Source organism: Hypomesus transpacificus, chromosome 14 (genome assembly GCF_021917145.1).
Source record: "Hypomesus transpacificus isolate Combined female chromosome 14, fHypTra1, whole genome shotgun sequence".
NCBI lineage: Eukaryota > Metazoa > Chordata > Actinopteri > Osmeriformes > Osmeridae > Hypomesus > Hypomesus transpacificus.
In genome coordinates this window covers 13,578,724-13,596,990 of record NC_061073.1, presented here as the reverse complement: position 1 = coordinate 13,596,990, position 18,267 = coordinate 13,578,724, and the positions used below count along the sequence as shown (strand labels likewise).

General features: G+C 37.5%; 5 protein-coding genes and 1 long non-coding RNA gene across 7 annotated transcripts; 5 read left to right on the top strand and 1 right to left on the bottom strand.

The window, feature by feature from the left end:
- Positions 1-58: 58 nt before the first annotated feature.
- On the top strand, positions 59-3,559 carry LOC124476558 (troponin I, slow skeletal muscle-like). The gene is made up of 9 exons (XM_047033763.1): positions 59-137; positions 1,316-1,347; positions 1,482-1,485; positions 1,599-1,640; positions 1,811-1,942; positions 2,095-2,184; positions 2,283-2,456; positions 2,905-2,994; positions 3,104-3,559. The coding sequence occupies exons 2-8, from the start codon at positions 1,337-1,339 to the stop codon at positions 2,989-2,991; spliced, it is 540 nt and encodes a 179-aa protein (XP_046889719.1). The 5' UTR covers positions 59-137; positions 1,316-1,336; the 3' UTR covers positions 2,992-2,994; positions 3,104-3,559.
- A 582-nt stretch (positions 3,560-4,141) lies between these two features.
- On the top strand, positions 4,142-6,943 carry tnni4b.2 (troponin I4b, tandem duplicate 2). The gene is made up of 7 exons (XM_047033764.1): positions 4,142-5,217; positions 5,340-5,343; positions 5,530-5,571; positions 5,692-5,823; positions 6,069-6,158; positions 6,264-6,437; positions 6,596-6,943. The coding sequence occupies exons 1-7, from the start codon at positions 5,207-5,209 to the stop codon at positions 6,680-6,682; spliced, it is 540 nt and encodes a 179-aa protein (XP_046889720.1). The 5' UTR covers positions 4,142-5,206; the 3' UTR covers positions 6,683-6,943.
- LOC124476561 lies at positions 6,334-7,914 on the bottom strand. Its single transcript, XR_006957049.1, has 3 exons — positions 7,798-7,914; positions 7,606-7,648; positions 6,334-6,414 (listed from the first exon to the last, which is right to left on the bottom strand). It is a non-coding gene; the product is annotated as an uncharacterized LOC124476561 (long non-coding RNA).
- A 547-nt stretch (positions 7,915-8,461) lies between these two features.
- LOC124476556 (troponin I, slow skeletal muscle-like) lies at positions 8,462-11,236 on the top strand. The gene is made up of 9 exons (XM_047033761.1): positions 8,462-8,516; positions 9,428-9,460; positions 9,574-9,577; positions 9,663-9,707; positions 9,863-9,994; positions 10,116-10,205; positions 10,412-10,585; positions 10,756-10,849; positions 10,941-11,236. Exons 2-8 carry the CDS (start codon positions 9,450-9,452, stop codon positions 10,843-10,845), a joined length of 546 nt encoding a protein of 181 aa, XP_046889717.1. The 5' UTR covers positions 8,462-8,516; positions 9,428-9,449; the 3' UTR covers positions 10,846-10,849; positions 10,941-11,236.
- Positions 11,237-11,945: 709 nt separating this feature from the next.
- Positions 11,946-14,293, top strand: tnni4b.3 (troponin I4b, tandem duplicate 3). The gene is made up of 8 exons (XM_047033762.1): positions 11,946-12,000; positions 12,537-12,568; positions 12,702-12,708; positions 12,916-12,960; positions 13,079-13,210; positions 13,430-13,519; positions 13,654-13,827; positions 13,962-14,293. Exons 2-8 carry the CDS (start codon positions 12,558-12,560, stop codon positions 14,040-14,042), a joined length of 540 nt encoding a protein of 179 aa, XP_046889718.1. The 5' UTR covers positions 11,946-12,000; positions 12,537-12,557; the 3' UTR covers positions 14,043-14,293.
- Positions 14,294-14,697: 404 nt separating this feature from the next.
- On the top strand, positions 14,698-18,202 carry bpgm (2,3-bisphosphoglycerate mutase). Of its 2 annotated transcripts, none has more exons than XM_047033759.1 (3): positions 14,698-14,796; positions 15,382-16,016; positions 16,561-18,202. In XM_047033759.1, the coding sequence occupies exons 2-3, from the start codon at positions 15,416-15,418 to the stop codon at positions 16,734-16,736; spliced, it is 777 nt and encodes a 258-aa protein (XP_046889715.1). In that variant the 5' UTR covers positions 14,698-14,796; positions 15,382-15,415; the 3' UTR covers positions 16,737-18,202. The 2 variants fall into 2 exon arrangements, with proteins under 2 accessions (XP_046889715.1, XP_046889716.1); XM_047033760.1 differs by having other exon boundaries at positions 14,704-14,796; positions 15,394-16,016.
- Positions 18,203-18,267: the final 65 nt, after the last annotated feature.

Genomic DNA, 18,267 nt, shown 5'->3' with positions numbered 1-18,267 from the left:
ATAGCAGGGGGTCTATTTTAGTGAGCCATTCACATGAGAGTTTGAATCTATAAATCTATCACAAAAAATCATAAAATGCTTTTCCCTCTCCTGCCTTACCACTCCTCTCATTCTCTCAGATTGTCCTCATCCTAAAGGTAAGCTCTATAACAATGATCAAGGTATGCAAATGGAAGCATAGACTATAAAATGTTGTAGCTCAATAGGAAAATAAAAGCCAATCAACTTTACAATGCACATTATAGTATGTGGGGCAACTTCAGAGTAGTTAACTTGCGTGAGTGAGGGAGTAGACACAGCCCTCAGCAGAATGTACCTCTCTGCCAGTCTTACTTGGGGAGACATGTGGTGCCTCGCCTTTATGCAGGGATTAGTGAAGATTGTGTATCTCTATGACAGTGACATGCATAAAGTGGCATGTATCACCATCAAGGAATCTGTGTCATGCTATTGGTTTTGTCATAGCCTTAAAGCAACTGCTCAAACATTGCTCTGTGGTTATGACTTGCTGTGACCCAGTGAAACGAATCCCCAATCTCCTTATCCTCAAAGAGGGGATGTATGTCATCTGAGGGTATCCTGGGTGCCAAACGTGTGCCGGGTGCTAGCGGTCCCTTTGCTCTACTGAGGTGGCCAAGAGCCTCAACTGTAAATGGTGATGATAGGTGGGGACAGGCAGCCTTGTATGAGGACTTTATTGGCCTCAGCACCATGCCATTGACATGAAACTGAACTTGGAAATAATATCCTAGTGTATGAATGTCCCAGGCTTAAGATTGTGCGGTTTCTGTTTACAATATTTGTATTTGGAATGAATCCAATGTAGTGTATTTAATGTGTTTCATTTCTATTTTCATGTTGCGAGAGAGAGAGATAGAGAGAGAGAGAAAGGGAGAGAAAAATGGGAGCGAGAGGGAGAGATGGGAATGGTGCTCTCTGTATTGCCTCCGCAATTGCTGCCAAAACATTTTACAGTGGTGGTCTTTGATTGGCATCATCAAGGCCACAGCTGCTATTTGGGCCATAGGAAAACATGAGAGCCATGTGGTCAAATATAGCTACCCAGGAGCCCTGGCTCAAACTGTTGATAACAAAATGAATTATTCTCCAGTGGCATCATACTAAATGTATTCATTTAATGATAAATCATCAGAAGACCATTTATGAATTGCCTTCCAGACCACATCTCGAGAAACCCTTTGTTTGACATGACAACAGTAGTACTTTATATAAATGACACTTTTGTTGAGGTAAAGCAACACATTGTAACATTTCTCATGTTGTCACCTAAAGCTGATATTTCCCCTTTACCCAGGGAACTTAACCTGCAGCAGTCATGTCTGAAGGGTGAGTGATCATTTCCCCCCCCCCCCATCACCTCAGAAAATAAACAAACACTTGTGTGTGAAAATGCAAATTCATGTATTACACAGCCTAGTAAATGTTATTCTCTTGTCTTCTTCCATCAAATCTCAATACAGACCGGTGAGGCCCCAATTCTCATGTTTTCAACGAATGAATTATATATGCATACATTCATTCATATTACTGTATGGTGTCCCAATACGGTGACAAAAGGTTTCTCTTGTTTTTCTAAGAAAAAGACAAAGTATTCAGCAACACGCCGCCTGTACTTAAAGGTAGATTTTATTCCAATTTCTTTCATTTCTTTATTGATATAAATTGTGAAAATTCCTTATTAGTGGCCCTTAAGTGCAAATGTCATGCACACATGGGCTACAAGATTATTTGTTGTAAGACCTTTTACCTAAAACTTAAGACCTTAAACCTCATTATTGTTCCTTCTCAGACCAAACTACTGAAAAAGGCATCGTCAATGCTGGTTGCCGAGTATGAAGAGAAGAAGCGTGATAGAGTCAACACTCTGAATGAGAGAGTCCCACCCCTCAAACTGTCTGGTCTGTCTGTTCAGGAGCTACAGGTACTGAACAATTATACTGTACATCCACAATCGTCAAATAGTTGGAAAATCCACAGTCTCCATTGTATTAATGCAGTTAATTACCGCAAAAAATGCCTTCTTTTATTTATCTTCGGTATGGTAACTTCTACTAACCTGCCCTATTCTTTCAGGACCTTTGTAAAGATCTACATAACAAGATTGATAGTATAGATGAGGCTCGATATGATATGGACATCAAAGCAGGCAAAAATGAAAAAGAGGTATTATACATTCTCTTGTTTGGAATGTACACACCACCTCCAATCTGTCAAAAGTATGGACAGGTGACAAGTGCATGACATGTTATTTGTTACCACAGATTCAAACACTAATTCAGAAGGTGAATGAGATGAAAGGTATGAAGAAAAGGCCTAACCTGAAAAGGGTGAAGAAGTCTGCAGATGCCATGCTGGATGCCCTCACTGAATCCAGCAAACTCATGAAGGCTGACTTCAAGGCCAACCTTAAGACAGTGAAGAAGGAGGAGGAGAAGGTGAGATTGGTGGGATAAAACTGTGTAAGGCTATGCGTTTATTGGAATATGCCGACACAAGAGTGACTCTCAAGTTCATGCAGCAGGTTCCAACACATACCAAAACAATATTTATGTTTGTTTATTTTATTTAATATTTAATATTTTATTTAACACCATATTGATTTTGAATATGCATAGCTACCCAGAACACCACAATATCAAACACAATTCATTTAGAATATTGAGCAACATGTATTACAGAAAACTATGAAAATAATTGTTTCAACAACAACTCTCTCCTACGGGATCAAACAAATGCAATTTCAGATAAACATGCTCAGAAAAATTTGCAGGAAGCAGGCAAGTTATTTGAATGTCAGAGGAACAACAACAACTCTAAAACATGTCCAAAAGAACATTTTAATATATTTTACTCTTACAATGCCTTGTATGTTTCTTTACACAGAAAGAGGAGGTGACTGACTGGCGTAAGAACGTGGAGGCCATGTCTGGAATGGAGGGCAGGAAGAAGCTGTTTGATGCGGGACAATAACAGGTATTTGCGATTAGCAAATCTCCATGAAACTGTGTGAAGCTGTTAAAAGGACTCAATCTCTTTCATAATTCCCTACTTTTACTAATAAAAATGTCACCTCTATTTTCAGACACATCCAATCTCATCATAAAGAGAAGCACACATCAAGTTAGCCACTCACAGAACACCATGTGGAAAGCTCTGTCATTAGAGGTGCAAAGTAAATTATCCTATGTCAACCATGTTCATTTTCATTGTGTCAGTTTCATGTGTCACCTAGACAAATACTACAGAACATTTGGTATGCAGTATGATATCATATCTTGTTTACAACATGAAAGTAAACAAGTAGGTAGATGAAATGCTGCATTAATGTCATCTAAATGTGGACATTTGGATAATAATGACAAATGTAAAAGTGTGAACTGCACATTATTCTGTAATGTTAATTCATGTTATTTTTTTATCTAATCTTCCAGATAGTTTGATATAGGTTAGTAATGGTTACATGAAAGTATTGACCTATATTTCTTCTGCATATTGGATGTAACAACTCCCTCAATGAACATTGATGTTGAACAACTTATATTTCCGTTGTTTTATTTCTGTATTTTGTGATGTTTTTTTTGCTCATCACAAACAGTTTGCTAGGAAGAGAACACATTTTACATAAATTGGTAGCTGCATACTTTACCATTGTGAGGATGACATACTTAGGATACCTTTCAGAGTCACTTCATTTAATCACTGGAAAGACTGTCAATCACAGATTCTTTTGGCAGACCTCCCTCAGTTGCCTATGCCTCCCATCTAAGGTTGAAGAATGAGAGGTAAGATTGCGATCTTGTGTTTGGGGAAGCCTGTGTGGTGGGACCATACCATACTACAGGAGAGAGGGATTATGGACAAAGGGTTTATTTTAGTTAGCCACTCACAGAACACCATGGATGCCATAAGATTTAAACAGAGGTTTTCCTGTAGTACTTAATTGAAGTGGGGCACCACTCATTCTATCAGTCTTCAAAAAAGGAATAAGGTATGTTTTTGTACGAATGTTTTTTGTTATAGATAAGAATTACATGTAGGACCTGAGCTTTAGGATAAAGATATACTCTGATGTCTGACAACAATATGTCAGGTTGATTTACTGTTCTTGAATGTAATTAATGTCATAATAATCAGGAACTATGAAAGACGGAATGCATACTGTAGCCATTCAACAGACTGTACCACATGAAGGTCCATATAGGACATAAATACATCTTTAGCTTGTACAACAACTAAGTATTAGCGCATGCATACATACATACTCTGTAAATCTATGCAGTCTTATGTGTAAACACTTCATACATACATACTTGTGTGAATAACTTAAAAACAGATATTAAAAACACTCAAGGATATACACGCTAATAAACATAATTTTTTTTTAATCTTGCATGGTTTGTTGAACACGCATAGATTCATAACTGAATCTGTTGTATATTTTAACAAAATATTAGTTAGATTTGTTTCTATTTTTTATAATCTGCAACATATTCAGTTAGGACTGTATGTATGATTTTTTTTGCACAATGTTATAGAACAAGCCTACCATAAATAAATTGTGGAAAATAAAAACCAACCCACCATAACCCCAACTCTACCAATGCACAAGCAAGGTTCCAGTACACAGATATTACAACTGGCACAGCACTGTACCTATGTTAGTCTATTGTTCTTCAAACCTCATACATCACAAAACCTTGTTGATGTATTTGTGCATACTTTTTTGAGTAAGGATTGTGGTTGTCATATTACTTTCCTGTCTTTTGTGGCTTTTTACAAACCATGACTTACTACATAAAATGTAGTTGTTTTTCGGGGTACATTTTTATAAGCATATCAAAAACAAGACGTTAAATTTATTGTATATTTGACATAGTTTGCAATAACTAAAATTTTGGGGTAATTTTCTGCATTCAATCTATAGATGTACAGGCTTGGTGTTGGATGTATTTTGCTTTTCCATACCATGAACAGCTTGAAATCTTTGTCTCCACGGGACATTCCAAAAGAGGCATCATGTTGAACTGTGCAATGAGTACATACAATGTTATGAGCTGAATGCAATGAGAGACTCTTGTCTATAATTTCTTAGAAGCAATGTAAAAATTAAATGCATTAGTTAAATTATGTAATTTTCAATTGAACACAACTGATTGTATTTCAGAAAACAAAGTAATAATTCAACATGTCTGAGGGGTGAGTATAAGTTTGGCATGCTTTTGTACAACAGGTAATCATTAAGTAAGCTTTGAAAATATTTGATTTAATATTCATGCTTTGCTGTTTCACTGTTGTCCACCATCAAATTTCCGTCATAGACCGGTAAGCAAATTCTCATTTTAAGTTCACATTTTTTCAGATAGGTTCAACTTATTATTTCTAAAATATACAACGTATGATTAAGTGGTGTCAATTTATTATAACACATCTGTGTAATCCAATCAAATCTTATCTTATGTGCATTAATTGGAAAACTTCATTTATTGAATCTGTGTCTTGTTTGTGTAGAAAAAGGCGAAGATGTCTGCTTCTCGCAGACTGACTCTCAAGGTATTGTCTTCTTTTATTCCAAAAGTTTAATCAAGACATTTTATGTTTGCAAATTGCGTCTGTATTAGTTTGGTCTCCAGTAGGATGATTTATGTTGTGAACCACCTCCTATACTTTCAGACCATACTTCTGAAAAAGGCAGAGTCTATGCTAGTGTCAGACATTAAGGAGAAGAGGTCAGAGAGAGAGAACACTCTGAGTGAAAGAGTGCCACCACTCAAACTGTCTGGTTTGTCTCTGCAAGACCTTCAGGTATCTTTCTTTTGACTAAGAGAAAACTAATAAATGTTCTTATCATAACAGTATGAATTAAATGTGAGATCCTTGATGCAGATTTATAAGGCATACTTACATTACTTATATATAGATCAACTTGTCAGACATCTACCATATCTTTTTTATTTCTACCTTTTTCGGGCAGGCTTGCATTGGTCTCATGATATATGTTTTTCTCCATAATATTGGGTTATGCCTCTCTGTTAATCAAATTTTTACAGGGACTGTGTAAAGAACTGCACCATAAGATTGATGTTGTTGATGAAGAGCGCTATGACATTGCTGCCAAAGTAGCCAAGAATGATAAAGAGGTGAATTCATGGTATATCATGTCATGGATATTCCAAAAATAAATTTGGAATTAAGAACAGATTAAAATCTATTGTTTTACAGTGAAATAATGTGTTTTCCCACAGATAGAACATTTGTCACACAAGATTTTTGAGCTTAAGGGCAAGATGAAGCGACCTGCTCTGAAAAGAGTGAAAATCTCAGCTGAGGCCATGCTTGGAGCTCTGCTGGGGAGCAAGATGAAGGAGACAGTAGACTTCAAGTCCAACCTCAAAACTGTGAAGAAGGAGGAAGAGAAGGTAAGTAAACTGCAGCATGCAGAGTGAATGGTTGCTTTGTTTGAAATTCCAAAGTCTACTAATCAATCCAACCTAAATCTGTTCAAGATTAAATACAATTGCTCTGGCATGTGATTAAATTACTAATCATTAGAAATGTATTTCCTTCCTCTACACAGAAAGAGGAGGTGACTGACTGGCGTAAGAACGTGGAGGCCATGTCTGGAATGGAGGGCAGGAAAAAGCTGTTTGATGCTGGACAATAGATTTCTGTCAATGGACTGCATGTGGTGTGTAATATGACCACCAAAGACTTAAGCATGACAACTGAGACAGCAAGCAGCTAAACAGCACACTAAAAGAAGATCACATCCGCAGTCAATACCATAAGTCATAATGCAGTTTAGGGTTACACATGGTACCTCCCATTAATAGCCATGGCGTGGCATAGAAAATACTGTATCTACCATGTTTAGCGTTTTGTTCTTGCCATTGTATTGAGATATATACCCTTGGACCCCCGTGAATCCGTCATTTCCCATGACTTTTTTCAAAACATTAAAATGATGTGCCCTCTTCTTTAACTTCAGATGACTCAAATGTGTCTTTTACAGTATTTCCTTATTTAAGTTATTTTACCACAAGGATTTCTGTTTTAAAATACTTGTAAATACTTCAGATTAATGCAACCATTAGTCTGTTTGAAATGTCTATTTTCTTAAGGAGACTTTAGTAGTACCCTGATCCCTTATACTAATGTCTGTAGCTGTTTCTTGTTTATACACTGTCAGTTTCAAACAATGTTTCTATTCCACTTGAGAATGAAGAAAATACATTAAATGCATTCCAAACAGAGTGTAGGTACAAGGAACAGGGCTGCTGCAGTACCAAAAGAAGCCCATCCAGGGAGGTCGCCATTCCATCACTGGCATTGCTGAAGGGACTGGATCAGCATAGAGTACTTCTGAGATTATCACTGAGAAGTCAATGACAAGCTCTAAAGCTCGGAAATTGCTCTGGTTGCACATGCATAATAAGAGGTTTATTGTTGATGCTTCCAGCAGATGCTTCTGAAAAGTTGGAGTCTTAGTAATGAACAAATCCTCAAAGATGATAAGATAAAATATCTGTTAGCCAGCTCCCTAAGGTTGTTCTATCTGGGCACAAGTTACAGTGAAATATTTCTTACCGATTAGCAGCCTTTGTACCTTTGACTCCCCCTGCGTACAACACTAACACAAGGGATGAACGGGTCAGTTTACACTGCATCACAACCGGCACCTGCTCCTGTTAGTCTAAATCCCAAAATAAGGCCTCTCAAAGATTTATGTGGCTTTGTGGAGCATGAATGTGTTAGCAGATTAAGGTCTCCCATACTCACTTAAAAGGTGTAGTTTCCTTATGGGTTGATGGTAGATGCCAGTTCTGCTGTAACTGATGATAGAATATACCACATTTCACTGTTAAAAAGTAACCAAGAACAAAAGGAAATACTCGATCAAAGTCAGATGGTTTTGTTGGTGCTGTCTAAGGTGCTATTATTAGATCTGCAGTAGATTGATTGCTTCTGGTGAGGGTCCAGATCTACACAGACAACTCTAATGCAGCTATGGACAGCTCCACATTGTGTGATTTTGCCATTGCTATACAATTAGAGCTGCTTGACTTTATTCTGTTATTTCTGAAGCATGAGCCATGAGTTATTTGGTCCTTACTGGATTCTTAGGATTTGTTGAAACATTTTGGGAGAGTTTGACAGCAGAACAGTTCAGAGATCTACACAGCTCTAAATGTGTATGTTTTGCTTGGCCTAGGGATGTATCCTTCCTGTAGTGAATACTTAATGACTTTTACCACTAGAGGTGATGTCAAACTCTAGTAACATTGTGTCCTCAAATGTCCAAGTCCATAAAGTTATTTTATAACACTTTCTGTTGACCAGTAAATGTCAGTGTCAGAGGCAGAATGGCACAGACAGGGGTCTATTTTAGTGAGCCATTCACATGGGGGATAGAAACTATAAATCTGAAAGATTTTCCCCCTACCCTCTCTCAGCTCGTTGCTGCTCACCTTCTCAGGACTTTTCTTTTCACTTTAGAGGTACGTCTAAATAACAATTTTGGCTCAATATTAAGGAACTTTGTTAGATATACATCATCTCTTGTGTGGACTTGAAGAACGGTTATGTATGGCAGGAATGCAAATGCCATGAGCAAGCACAGATTGACCAGACTGTTCATTGAAGGTTAAAGCTGAATAAAACCTTATATTTTGTTGACCTTTATATGACTAGAGGCTAGATTTTTGTAATTGTTTTATGTCTTGGAACAATGTAGCCTATTCCTGTATTATTTTGCTGAACACTGACAGCCGAGTAGACATGTCTTTGAATTAGTTGGTCATTCTCCCATCTTGTCACCTATGCTGAAACTCTTGTCAGCTGTTAAAATATTTTACAGCTCAGCACTGAAAAGGTTCAGGTCAACATTTATTATGTCCTTCTACTGTATACAGTAATAGACCTTAAAGTACTAATTTCTCCTATTTTGCTTATTTCTTTCTACTTACAATGCATAAATGTATTAATTGTTATCCATTAGGTTTTTTAAATGAACTGTCTCTAATGATGACAGACTATGCTAGTTGGAAATTAATATTTTTTATGCATGTATTGACATCCTGCATTAAGGAGATAAGTCTTTAAGTTTAACCTGGAACCTATTTTAGATATCCCTTTTGGATGTTTGTGGGGGGGGGGGGGGGGGGTTAACACATACATTGAGTAGGTGACATACCTAAATCAATGAGACCAGAGCAATCCATCAATCCACAACAAACAACTCAATTGCCCCATGTGAAAGAGGTATTATAACTACTGTTTACGTATGGAAACAAATTAGGGTAACTGTGGTATGGCCATATATTTCATTTAGACAGTTCTACTGTACAGTGTCCAATCGTGTTAATAAGCTGGTATGTCCTCTTTTTCAATTTTGTTCCTCCAATTTCAGAGTCTAAGATAAGAAGCCAATCATGGCGGACGCGTAAGTATTGTTGTGTAAATTAAAGTGAGAATAAATATTAAAAACAAAACATTATGGTATGCTCTTTAACTATTATTTTATTCAAACCCACGATGCATAAAATACTGGAACAGACCGGTGAGTTTAACTTTTTATTCATAAAATAAATGAATGAATAATGATTAGTACTTGATAGATTGATCAATGTCTATCTCAATTTCAGAAACAAAAGTCAAAGATCACCTCAGCACGAAGGCTGGGGCTCAAGGTTAGAAAAGCATCTCATTGTTTAAGGAATGATTTCTTCATGATAGGAATCATGGATAAGTAATTATTCAGTTTTAGTTTTTACACTGTTAACCAATATTTATAAACCTGCACCTGCCCATGTTCATGCTTCCCCCTTCTCCTACACCCCTTCAGATCAGACTGTTGACAGTGGCCGCTCAGATGCTGCAGACAGAGAAGGAGGACAAGAAAAAGGAGAGAGAGGACGCGTTGGCAGACAGAGTTCCTCCTCTAAAACTATCTGGTCTGTCTGTACAGGAGCTTCAGGTGATAAAATGACCAACATGCATACGCAGTGTGTACACACAAATCCACACAGTCTCATGTTTGACTTGAAAAGTCAAGATCAAGAGATGTAACACTGTTATTTTGGTTCCTTATCTAATAGGACCTGTGCAAAGACTTGCATCATAAGGTTGATGTTGTAGATGAGGAGAGATATGATGTTGAACTCAAGGTTACCAAGAATGAAAAGGAGGTAAGCTGCTACAAGCATTTTGTGTCAGCAATTCCCATTTTTTTGGCTGGTTTTAAAGTAATACTAACTAAACATCGCCCCCAAGTGGCTGTGAAATGGATAGGACTTGTTCAGAGTTTTACAGTAACATCCTACAATCTGGATTTTAAAAAGCTAATGGAAAAACATAGCAAACAGAAATTTATTTGAAGCATCCTCTGTGGCAGATCAAAGACATGATGCTGAAGATCATCGAGCTACAAAGCAAGTTCAAGAAACCTACCCTGAAGAGAGTGAAGATCTCTGCTGAGGCCATGCTGAGTGTTCTGCTTGGCTCCAAACACAAGGAGTCCATTGACTTCAAGGCCAACCTCAAGAAAGGCAAGAAAGAGGAAGAGAAGGTACGGTTGGAAGTTCTCATACCTGTCATGATCAGAATCAGAATCAGACGATGCCTGCAAACATAATGGTGATCAATGAGTCTAAAAAAGGAACCTTTTTGACTGTCAAGCATGTGATGTAGGTAGGTATGTGGGCTGGGTTTCATGTCTACATTTCCGGTTCCTCACAGAAAGAGGAGGTGACTGACTGGCGTAAGAACGTGGAGGCCATGTCTGGAATGGAGGGCAGGAAGAAGCTGTTTGATGCGTCTGGGAACTGAACAGGTACAAATAATGTCATTTCATTGATTAATTAAAACCATAATCTCAAATATTTAACAGATAATTATAAATAATTGTTAATCTCATTTAACAGGTACAAGATGAATACTAATCGTTTAGGTTTGGTTTGTCTGGTCAGAAAGAAAAGATGACTCAATATTCCAAAGACGGACAATGAAAATATCAAGAAAGCTTATAAGATAAGATAATGGAGTGAGTGTTTAAAAGGGATGGGTTACCTCTGAATTTAAGTGGTTTTAAATTATTTTGTATTTCTACATGACATTGCCCATTTTTAATGACTGTATGGCATTTTAGCACTGGATTTGGTAGAATAAGTGATTTGGATACTTGTATACTTGATTCCTAGAAAGTGGTGTTTCCTTATGCTCTGCTGTAAGAGTAGTAGTGTCAAACCATAATAAAACAAAGTGTGTCATCTGTCGTGTCCTGTAATACTTACGTTTCTTCTGAATGGCCTGGAGAGGGCAGTATAAACCAAAAATCAGTCTGCAAAAGACATCTCAGGAAATCTCTAATGTCCTTGGCCTATATTTGATTGGTATTGTGCAAGGTATTATTCAAACCCTCATATTCTGATCATTGTGCTATTGTAAATGTAATCATTCAACTACAACAAAGAGGACAATTAACAGTTTTTCCTTTAACTAAAAACAAGAGCAATATTGCCATAATGTAAAAAACTGATATTGTTAAATAATATGGAAAACATCTTCATCCAAATGAAGTATGATTGGATTGCTCATTACACAAACATTGTGAGGTCCCTACAGGGTCCCTACATGTTCATCTTGATACATTCTAATAGTTTGTGTGAATCCATTTCCCATTTTGTTTTCAGTTTAATGTCACACACAGTATTGTGGTACTGTGTTACTCAGTCTTCACACCCGTTGTCCCCTGTTCCCAATGAAGCACTGACAGACAACCAGTCTGTTCCACAGGTGGACAGTCACACACTAAGAACATTCACATTCAAGACTTTGGGATGTGCAGAATTTCAGAGCAAGAATGGTGAGGACAGTCAATCTATTTTAGTTAGCCACTCACATGAGCTCCAGAATCTATATATTTACCTCCTTTACATCCTGCTGTCTCACAAAGACAACAAGTGTTTTCCAGTCACCTAACAGGTAAGCTTTGTGCTCTAAAACAGCACTCTTAAAATGTGATTGTGGAAGAAGAGTTTGAGCTGTCTGCTCTGACAGAGGTTGGCTGTTTGCAAGCAGTCGTCTCTCACCCAAAGGTCAAGTTTAAGTAATAAATAACATGACATTATAATTGTACATTTGATTTACGTGACACTGTTAAAATCAAAGGCAAATATTTGACAGTATAACAACGGGTTTTCACTAGACATTTATATGCTGTTTAGATTGAATTATGATAGAATCATAAAATGCTTGGTGTTATCTATTAGTTGCAGGTGTATCGTCAAGTCAATGTCAGTTATTATACAGTAGTAGTTTTCTTAATTCATCTGAAAATTGTATAAAGTCTTATAGTATCAAAGATGCTAAAGGTAGAGACAACAGTTACATTTTATGATACAGTAAAGAATGTGATCAGCATATTGTTATGCCAAAGAAAAAAACAAATACACGCATTTGTGTCACATAAATATATCTATTTACTTTTAACAATATTGTTCTCATTGTATCTATGACAGGAGACACACAAAACAGCAAACATGTCAGAAGCGTAAGTATTTCTGTCTTGCAATGGCTACATTGTACAGAAATTTCGTAAAAATGTTTTGTATAATTAGTGAAAACTAAATGACTCATTATCCTGTGTATGTAATTTATCTCCAAATTATCTGATGTTGTTCCAGGGCTCCGGTAAGTTCATTCTTAAAATGTACTTGCTAAAATTAACAGAAGCTTAATATGTTAAACAAATGCCAAATTGGCATTTATTTGACCCAGAAGCAAAAACTAACCATGTAGCATAAATAAAACAATATATATTTTTAATGCTAGCACATTTTGTATGTTTTCTCCATTCTATAATCAGTAACATCAATAAACTTCATGTATTTTTGGCAGAAACCAAAGCCAAAGATCTCTGCATCTCGCAGACTATACTTAAAGGTACTATTTTGTGTGATCTGGTATAAACCTTTTGCTATGTTTAAGAGTATGAAATAATAACAAATCTTCCAAATGAAGTGTGAGTCATGATTTTGGATTACTGTGTGGCATGTCCCAGACCAAGCTGCTGAAGCACGCTGCGACTATGGTCCAGGCTGACAAGGAGCAGAAAGTATTGGACAGAGAGCGGATCCTGAGTGAAAGGAGTCCACCACTCAAACTGTCTGGCTTGTCTATACAGGACCTTCAAGTACAATCACCCTCTACAATTCTTTGACAATCAAAGATGTGCATGTAATCGTGTAGTTCAAAGTTGATTATGGGCTCTGACATATTCTTACACATTTGTAATGATAATTTATCAAGGAAAAATCTTCAGCAATACCATAAACGGAGTCAAACTATGGTATGCATTACTTATTAATAGCAAACCTATTCCATGTATTAAATGATGGTGTTCTATCAACAGAATCTTTGCAAGGAGTTACATCAGAAAATAGATGTTGTAGATGACGAGCGCTATGACGTTGCCTCAAAAGTGTCCAAAAATACTAAAGAGGTAACCAATGCAAAAATATTCACACTGCTAAATTGAGTCTGATTGTCATGTTTTCCTGTTCCAAATGTTAGGCATGGAGTAAGATACATGTGCCTCAATTGTTTTTGCTTACTTCAACATTCTGGTGTACACAGATTGAGGAACTTTCTCATAAGATCTTTGAGCTAAAGGGCAAAATGAAGAGGCCAAATCTGAAGAGGGTGAGAGTGTCTGCGGACGCCATGCTGGGGGCTCTTCTGGGCGCCAGGGTCAAAGAGTCTGTCGACTTCAAGGCCAACCTTAAGACAGTGAAGAAGGAGGAGGAGAAAGTAAGGGGTCACGTTTTAACTCTACTTATATTGGTAGAAGGGAGAACCTTGTTATCACGTCAAGAATTGAATGCCCTAATTTACTGTAATGTATGAAAAGTGTTAATCGCCCTTTTATTCTGTTATCCCCACAGAAAGAGGAGGTTACTGACTGGCGTAAGAATGTTGATGCCATGTCAGGAATGGAGGGCAGGAAGAAGATGTTTGCCTCTTAATTTTGGGTGGTGCCATTTAATCAAATGACTGTTTATATAATGACAGTCGAAACACAGAAGCTTCAGTCTCTTGAACGACATGTACATTTATTTATGTGTATGTGACTTAAACACTTTATGTCATATGTTGATACTCAAACTCAATAGACATGTATTTTATTTGTACATAATAATTTGAGTACTTGATGTTTGGGGGGAAATGCTTGTGAAATGTCAAACGTTGTATTTGACAATAAAACACTGAATCCTACATACACTGTGAGTTTTTAACATTTTTCTGTGAGTGTGGTTGTGTGTGTCTATGTGTGTTATAAAGAGAGAAAGGGAGAATAATAGCTTACACTATTTTACAACAGTATACAACAGAACCACCATGTTCATGTTGTACTTTTTGTTGTTAACTGTCATAATTTACCCCTAAAAAGGTGAGATGTCGAGCAAGAAAAACAATGTTGATAACATTCACAACACAAAGTATCGCTACTTTACTGTCCAGCCACGTTCAGTAAGTGCTACAATGTTGCTGTATGTCATGCCGCGCCTCCTTTCTGATGACAGTTCCAACTCGAGGCGTTCACAGTCCTTAAATGGAACATTACGTGACGACGGTACAGCCCTCACGCGGGACTCACCTATTCAATTGGACAATTTTACTGTCAATCATTGACGTTTAAAAAAACTCTCTATGGTGGTCTAAATTTGTGTCAACAGTCACGACTTAACGATATTCGGGCCCGGCTGGATCACACGCAGGGTAAGACATTTCTAATGTTACTGGCATAAAATAATATTTTACACAATCAATTTTTCCACTTACAAACTTGCAGGTTGGTCTCGGGCGTAAAAACACGTTTTGCTCGCAGCTCGGAAAGGAGATCCGTTAAATGCATCTAGCTAGCGTAGATAAGTCAACCAACGTCCTCTTGCTGATGATGCTAGCACTGCTGTAGCTTCCCTACATCTATATATTCCGTACTTCAATTTTTTTGTAAACAATTAATAAGTTGTGAGCGCAGTAGTGGAATTTCCTCTAGTCATGTGTCCTGTTGTCTAGCTGTTGCCTAGCTGTTCCTCTACTTAGTTGCTTTCATGCTTTATTGCATTTGAACGATGTTTGCTTCTTAGAATGTCAGTTATTTCGACAGACACGCCTACAGTATTTTTTTTTTGTAAAAACTGAAATGAAATGGAATGTTTATAGTATGGATGATTGCTTGCTTTCCCCTCACAAATGAATACATTGGTATAGACTGCTGAGTTGTACACTGCTTATTTTTTGCTTCAGTCACGTTAATCTTCTCAGTAAGTTTAATCATCATTTGTTCTGTTTTTAAAATAGTTTGTGTTGCAGGCACCTGCTGCCAACTCTTCTGATGTCCAAATACAAAGTTTTTCTGCTGAGGCATGGAGAGGGAGCGTGGAACAAAGAGAATCGCTTTTGCAGCTGGGTTGACCAGAAGTTGAGCGAGGATGGGATTAAGGAGGCTCAGGAGTGTGGGCGCCTCCTGAAAGAGCAGGGCTACAAGTTTGACATGGTGTTCACCTCCCTGCTCAGCCGCTCAATCCACACAGCATGGCTGGTTCTGGAGGCTTTGGGGCAAGAGTGGGTGCCCGTGGTCAAGTCCTGGAGGCTTAACGAGCGTCACTATGGTGCCCTCATTGGCCTCAACAGGGCTGAGATGGCTCTGAACCACGGAGAGGAGCAGGTGAAGCAGTGGAGGAGGAGCTATGATATCACACCCCCGCCAATCGACAGATCACACCCTTTCTACCTGGAGATCTATAACGATCGCAGGTACAGCAACTGTGATGTGTCTAAAGACAACCTTCCCCGCTCAGAGAGTCTGAAACAGGTGCTGGAGAGACTGCTGCCCTACTGGGACAGCATTGTGGTGCCAGAGATCAGGAGTGGTCGAACTGTGCTCATCTCCGGCCATGGGAACAGCTGTAGAGCCCTGCTGAAACATCTGGAAGGTATGTTGCTACATTGCATCAGCAATGTTAGTATTCACTCAACTGCTGTCCTTTCAGCCTTTGTCTGTGCAGTTCTAGTATTTGCTGGTCACTTGCACTGAATACACAGTCGTTTAAAGAGAACCAATCTTTCCATTCCAGAAATGGTATGATGAACTTACACAAAAAGGGCACTGAGTTAATGTTAGATATGACTGCTGCCATGATATCTATTTTGACCTTTCAGCACCCTTACTGTATCTGTGGGGACTTAGACTGCTCAGTAACTTTACAGGGAGTTATATAACATGGTAGGATCTAGTTTAGCTTGTTGGACATTTTTTGTTGTGAAACATTTATTATAATTTTTTTCATTGTTACAGATTAACTTATTGTTATGAGATTTATATTTAAATGTATACAAATAGGTGTTGTTTGGACAAAAATATTTTTGCAAGCTAAAAACTTTGATGACAAACGCATCACAAAATAATTATATCTGTCCAGTACAGTAGATTAGTAAATGTGTTATTTTCCCAAGTATGACCCAATTGTTTATCAACAGGTATATCAGATGCAGACATTGTCAACGTGACTCTACCCACAGGGACTCCAATTCTATTGGAATTGGACGAAAACCTTCAATGTGTTCGACCACGGCAGCTTTTGGGAGACCAGGCAAAGATTCAGGCTGCTATAAAAATGGTAGAAGACCAGGGAAAGGCTAAACGACCTGCCTAAGTTCAGTGAAGTGGTTGTGTGACTGCTCCTAGCTCTACGATTATCACCGGCCGCTTATGCACCATATCTCAAAGAAAAGTGGATTTGGTTTTGAGTTGTAATTAACCAATAGCAGGGAGTTTTAGTCAGAGTAAAAGCCTTTCAGAAAAGTCAGTTCATTGACTGTAGGCATAAATGTGGTATGGACTTGATCGAGAATCTTGGCACAGCCCAAACAGGCACAACAAGGAAGTAAAATAAAGCAGAATTGATAATCTGGCATTGTAGGATTATGCACTAAGGAAGTGGCAGGTTCATATATAAGATGATCTTCCTGTTTTTAAGAGATAAAACATCCATAACATACAGAGAATAGGCAATATAAAGATGATATATGCTATTTTGTGTTTGAATTGAAAGAATTATTGTAAATTGTAGCTGTTGAATTGATACTAATAGCCTGTTATATGAAATCTAACTTTCCCTTGCAAACCTTTTCAAACCTTCATAACATGTGCTTTTGGTGTCAAATTGATTTTGAGTTGAAAGTGCAAGTAACCTAGATATACAGTACATCCATTACAGTACGTATGAGTTGCTGCAGTTGTATTTCTCAACAAGAAAAGCACTTCGTGAAACAAAATACCTCACAGAAATTGAGAGCCAGGCTATCCATTCCAAGACGGTGGTGATTGTTAAGCCGCTTACAGTAGACATGCTGTTACTGTGTTCTATAAGCAAATGTGATCCTGTTCTTTGTTATTTGTCCATGTACCCTTCTTCTCTAGTTTATATTTGGAGTGAAGCAATTCCTTCTACAGTATGAATTATAGTTTTTTTTCCCCTACCAAATTGAAGACATTCAGTTTTGTATCACATGATGTAGGCAACATATTTCCTGGCCTGTCCTTGATGAATGATCAAGGATTATGCACTAGGAATTTCTGACAAGTTCCCCCTTTTTAATCAGTGTACTATTTCTAATGACATGATATAGACTACTATGTTGTGTTCACTGACATATTTTTGTCTCTGTGAATTTATAACCATGTGTAGTGGTTGGTGCTCTTGTTTTCCTTATATGCACTGCTATTAATGTGAGTACATGCTCCTTACATGTGATCTGTTACATGTACAGTATTTTGTATGATCGAGATGGATTATTGTGAGTTCTACTGTTTTTTCTTTCTTTTTTTACAATGTAAGAGAAAGGAATTATGTGTTTGACTTGGTGTTAGGGAATTTTAATGTTGTTGTCTAATCAGTTTTTATGCTTAAGAATTCTATAGTGCATTGCCCACCATTTTGGAGTATAAAAGGTCAAATAATTGTAGAGAAATACATCGCCAGAAAGCACTGCTATGTTCTTAATGTTTGTTTTATCCACAAAGTATAATTATATGAAGAAACTTGACAACACTGTAGAACCTGACCATATAATTGTATGTTTTAAATAATTGAAATAAAAAATGTGACCTGGTATTTGACTACTTTGTACAATAGTTGTTTTATTTAACAAAGGTTTGGATGTTCTGTACAAGTATCACGACTG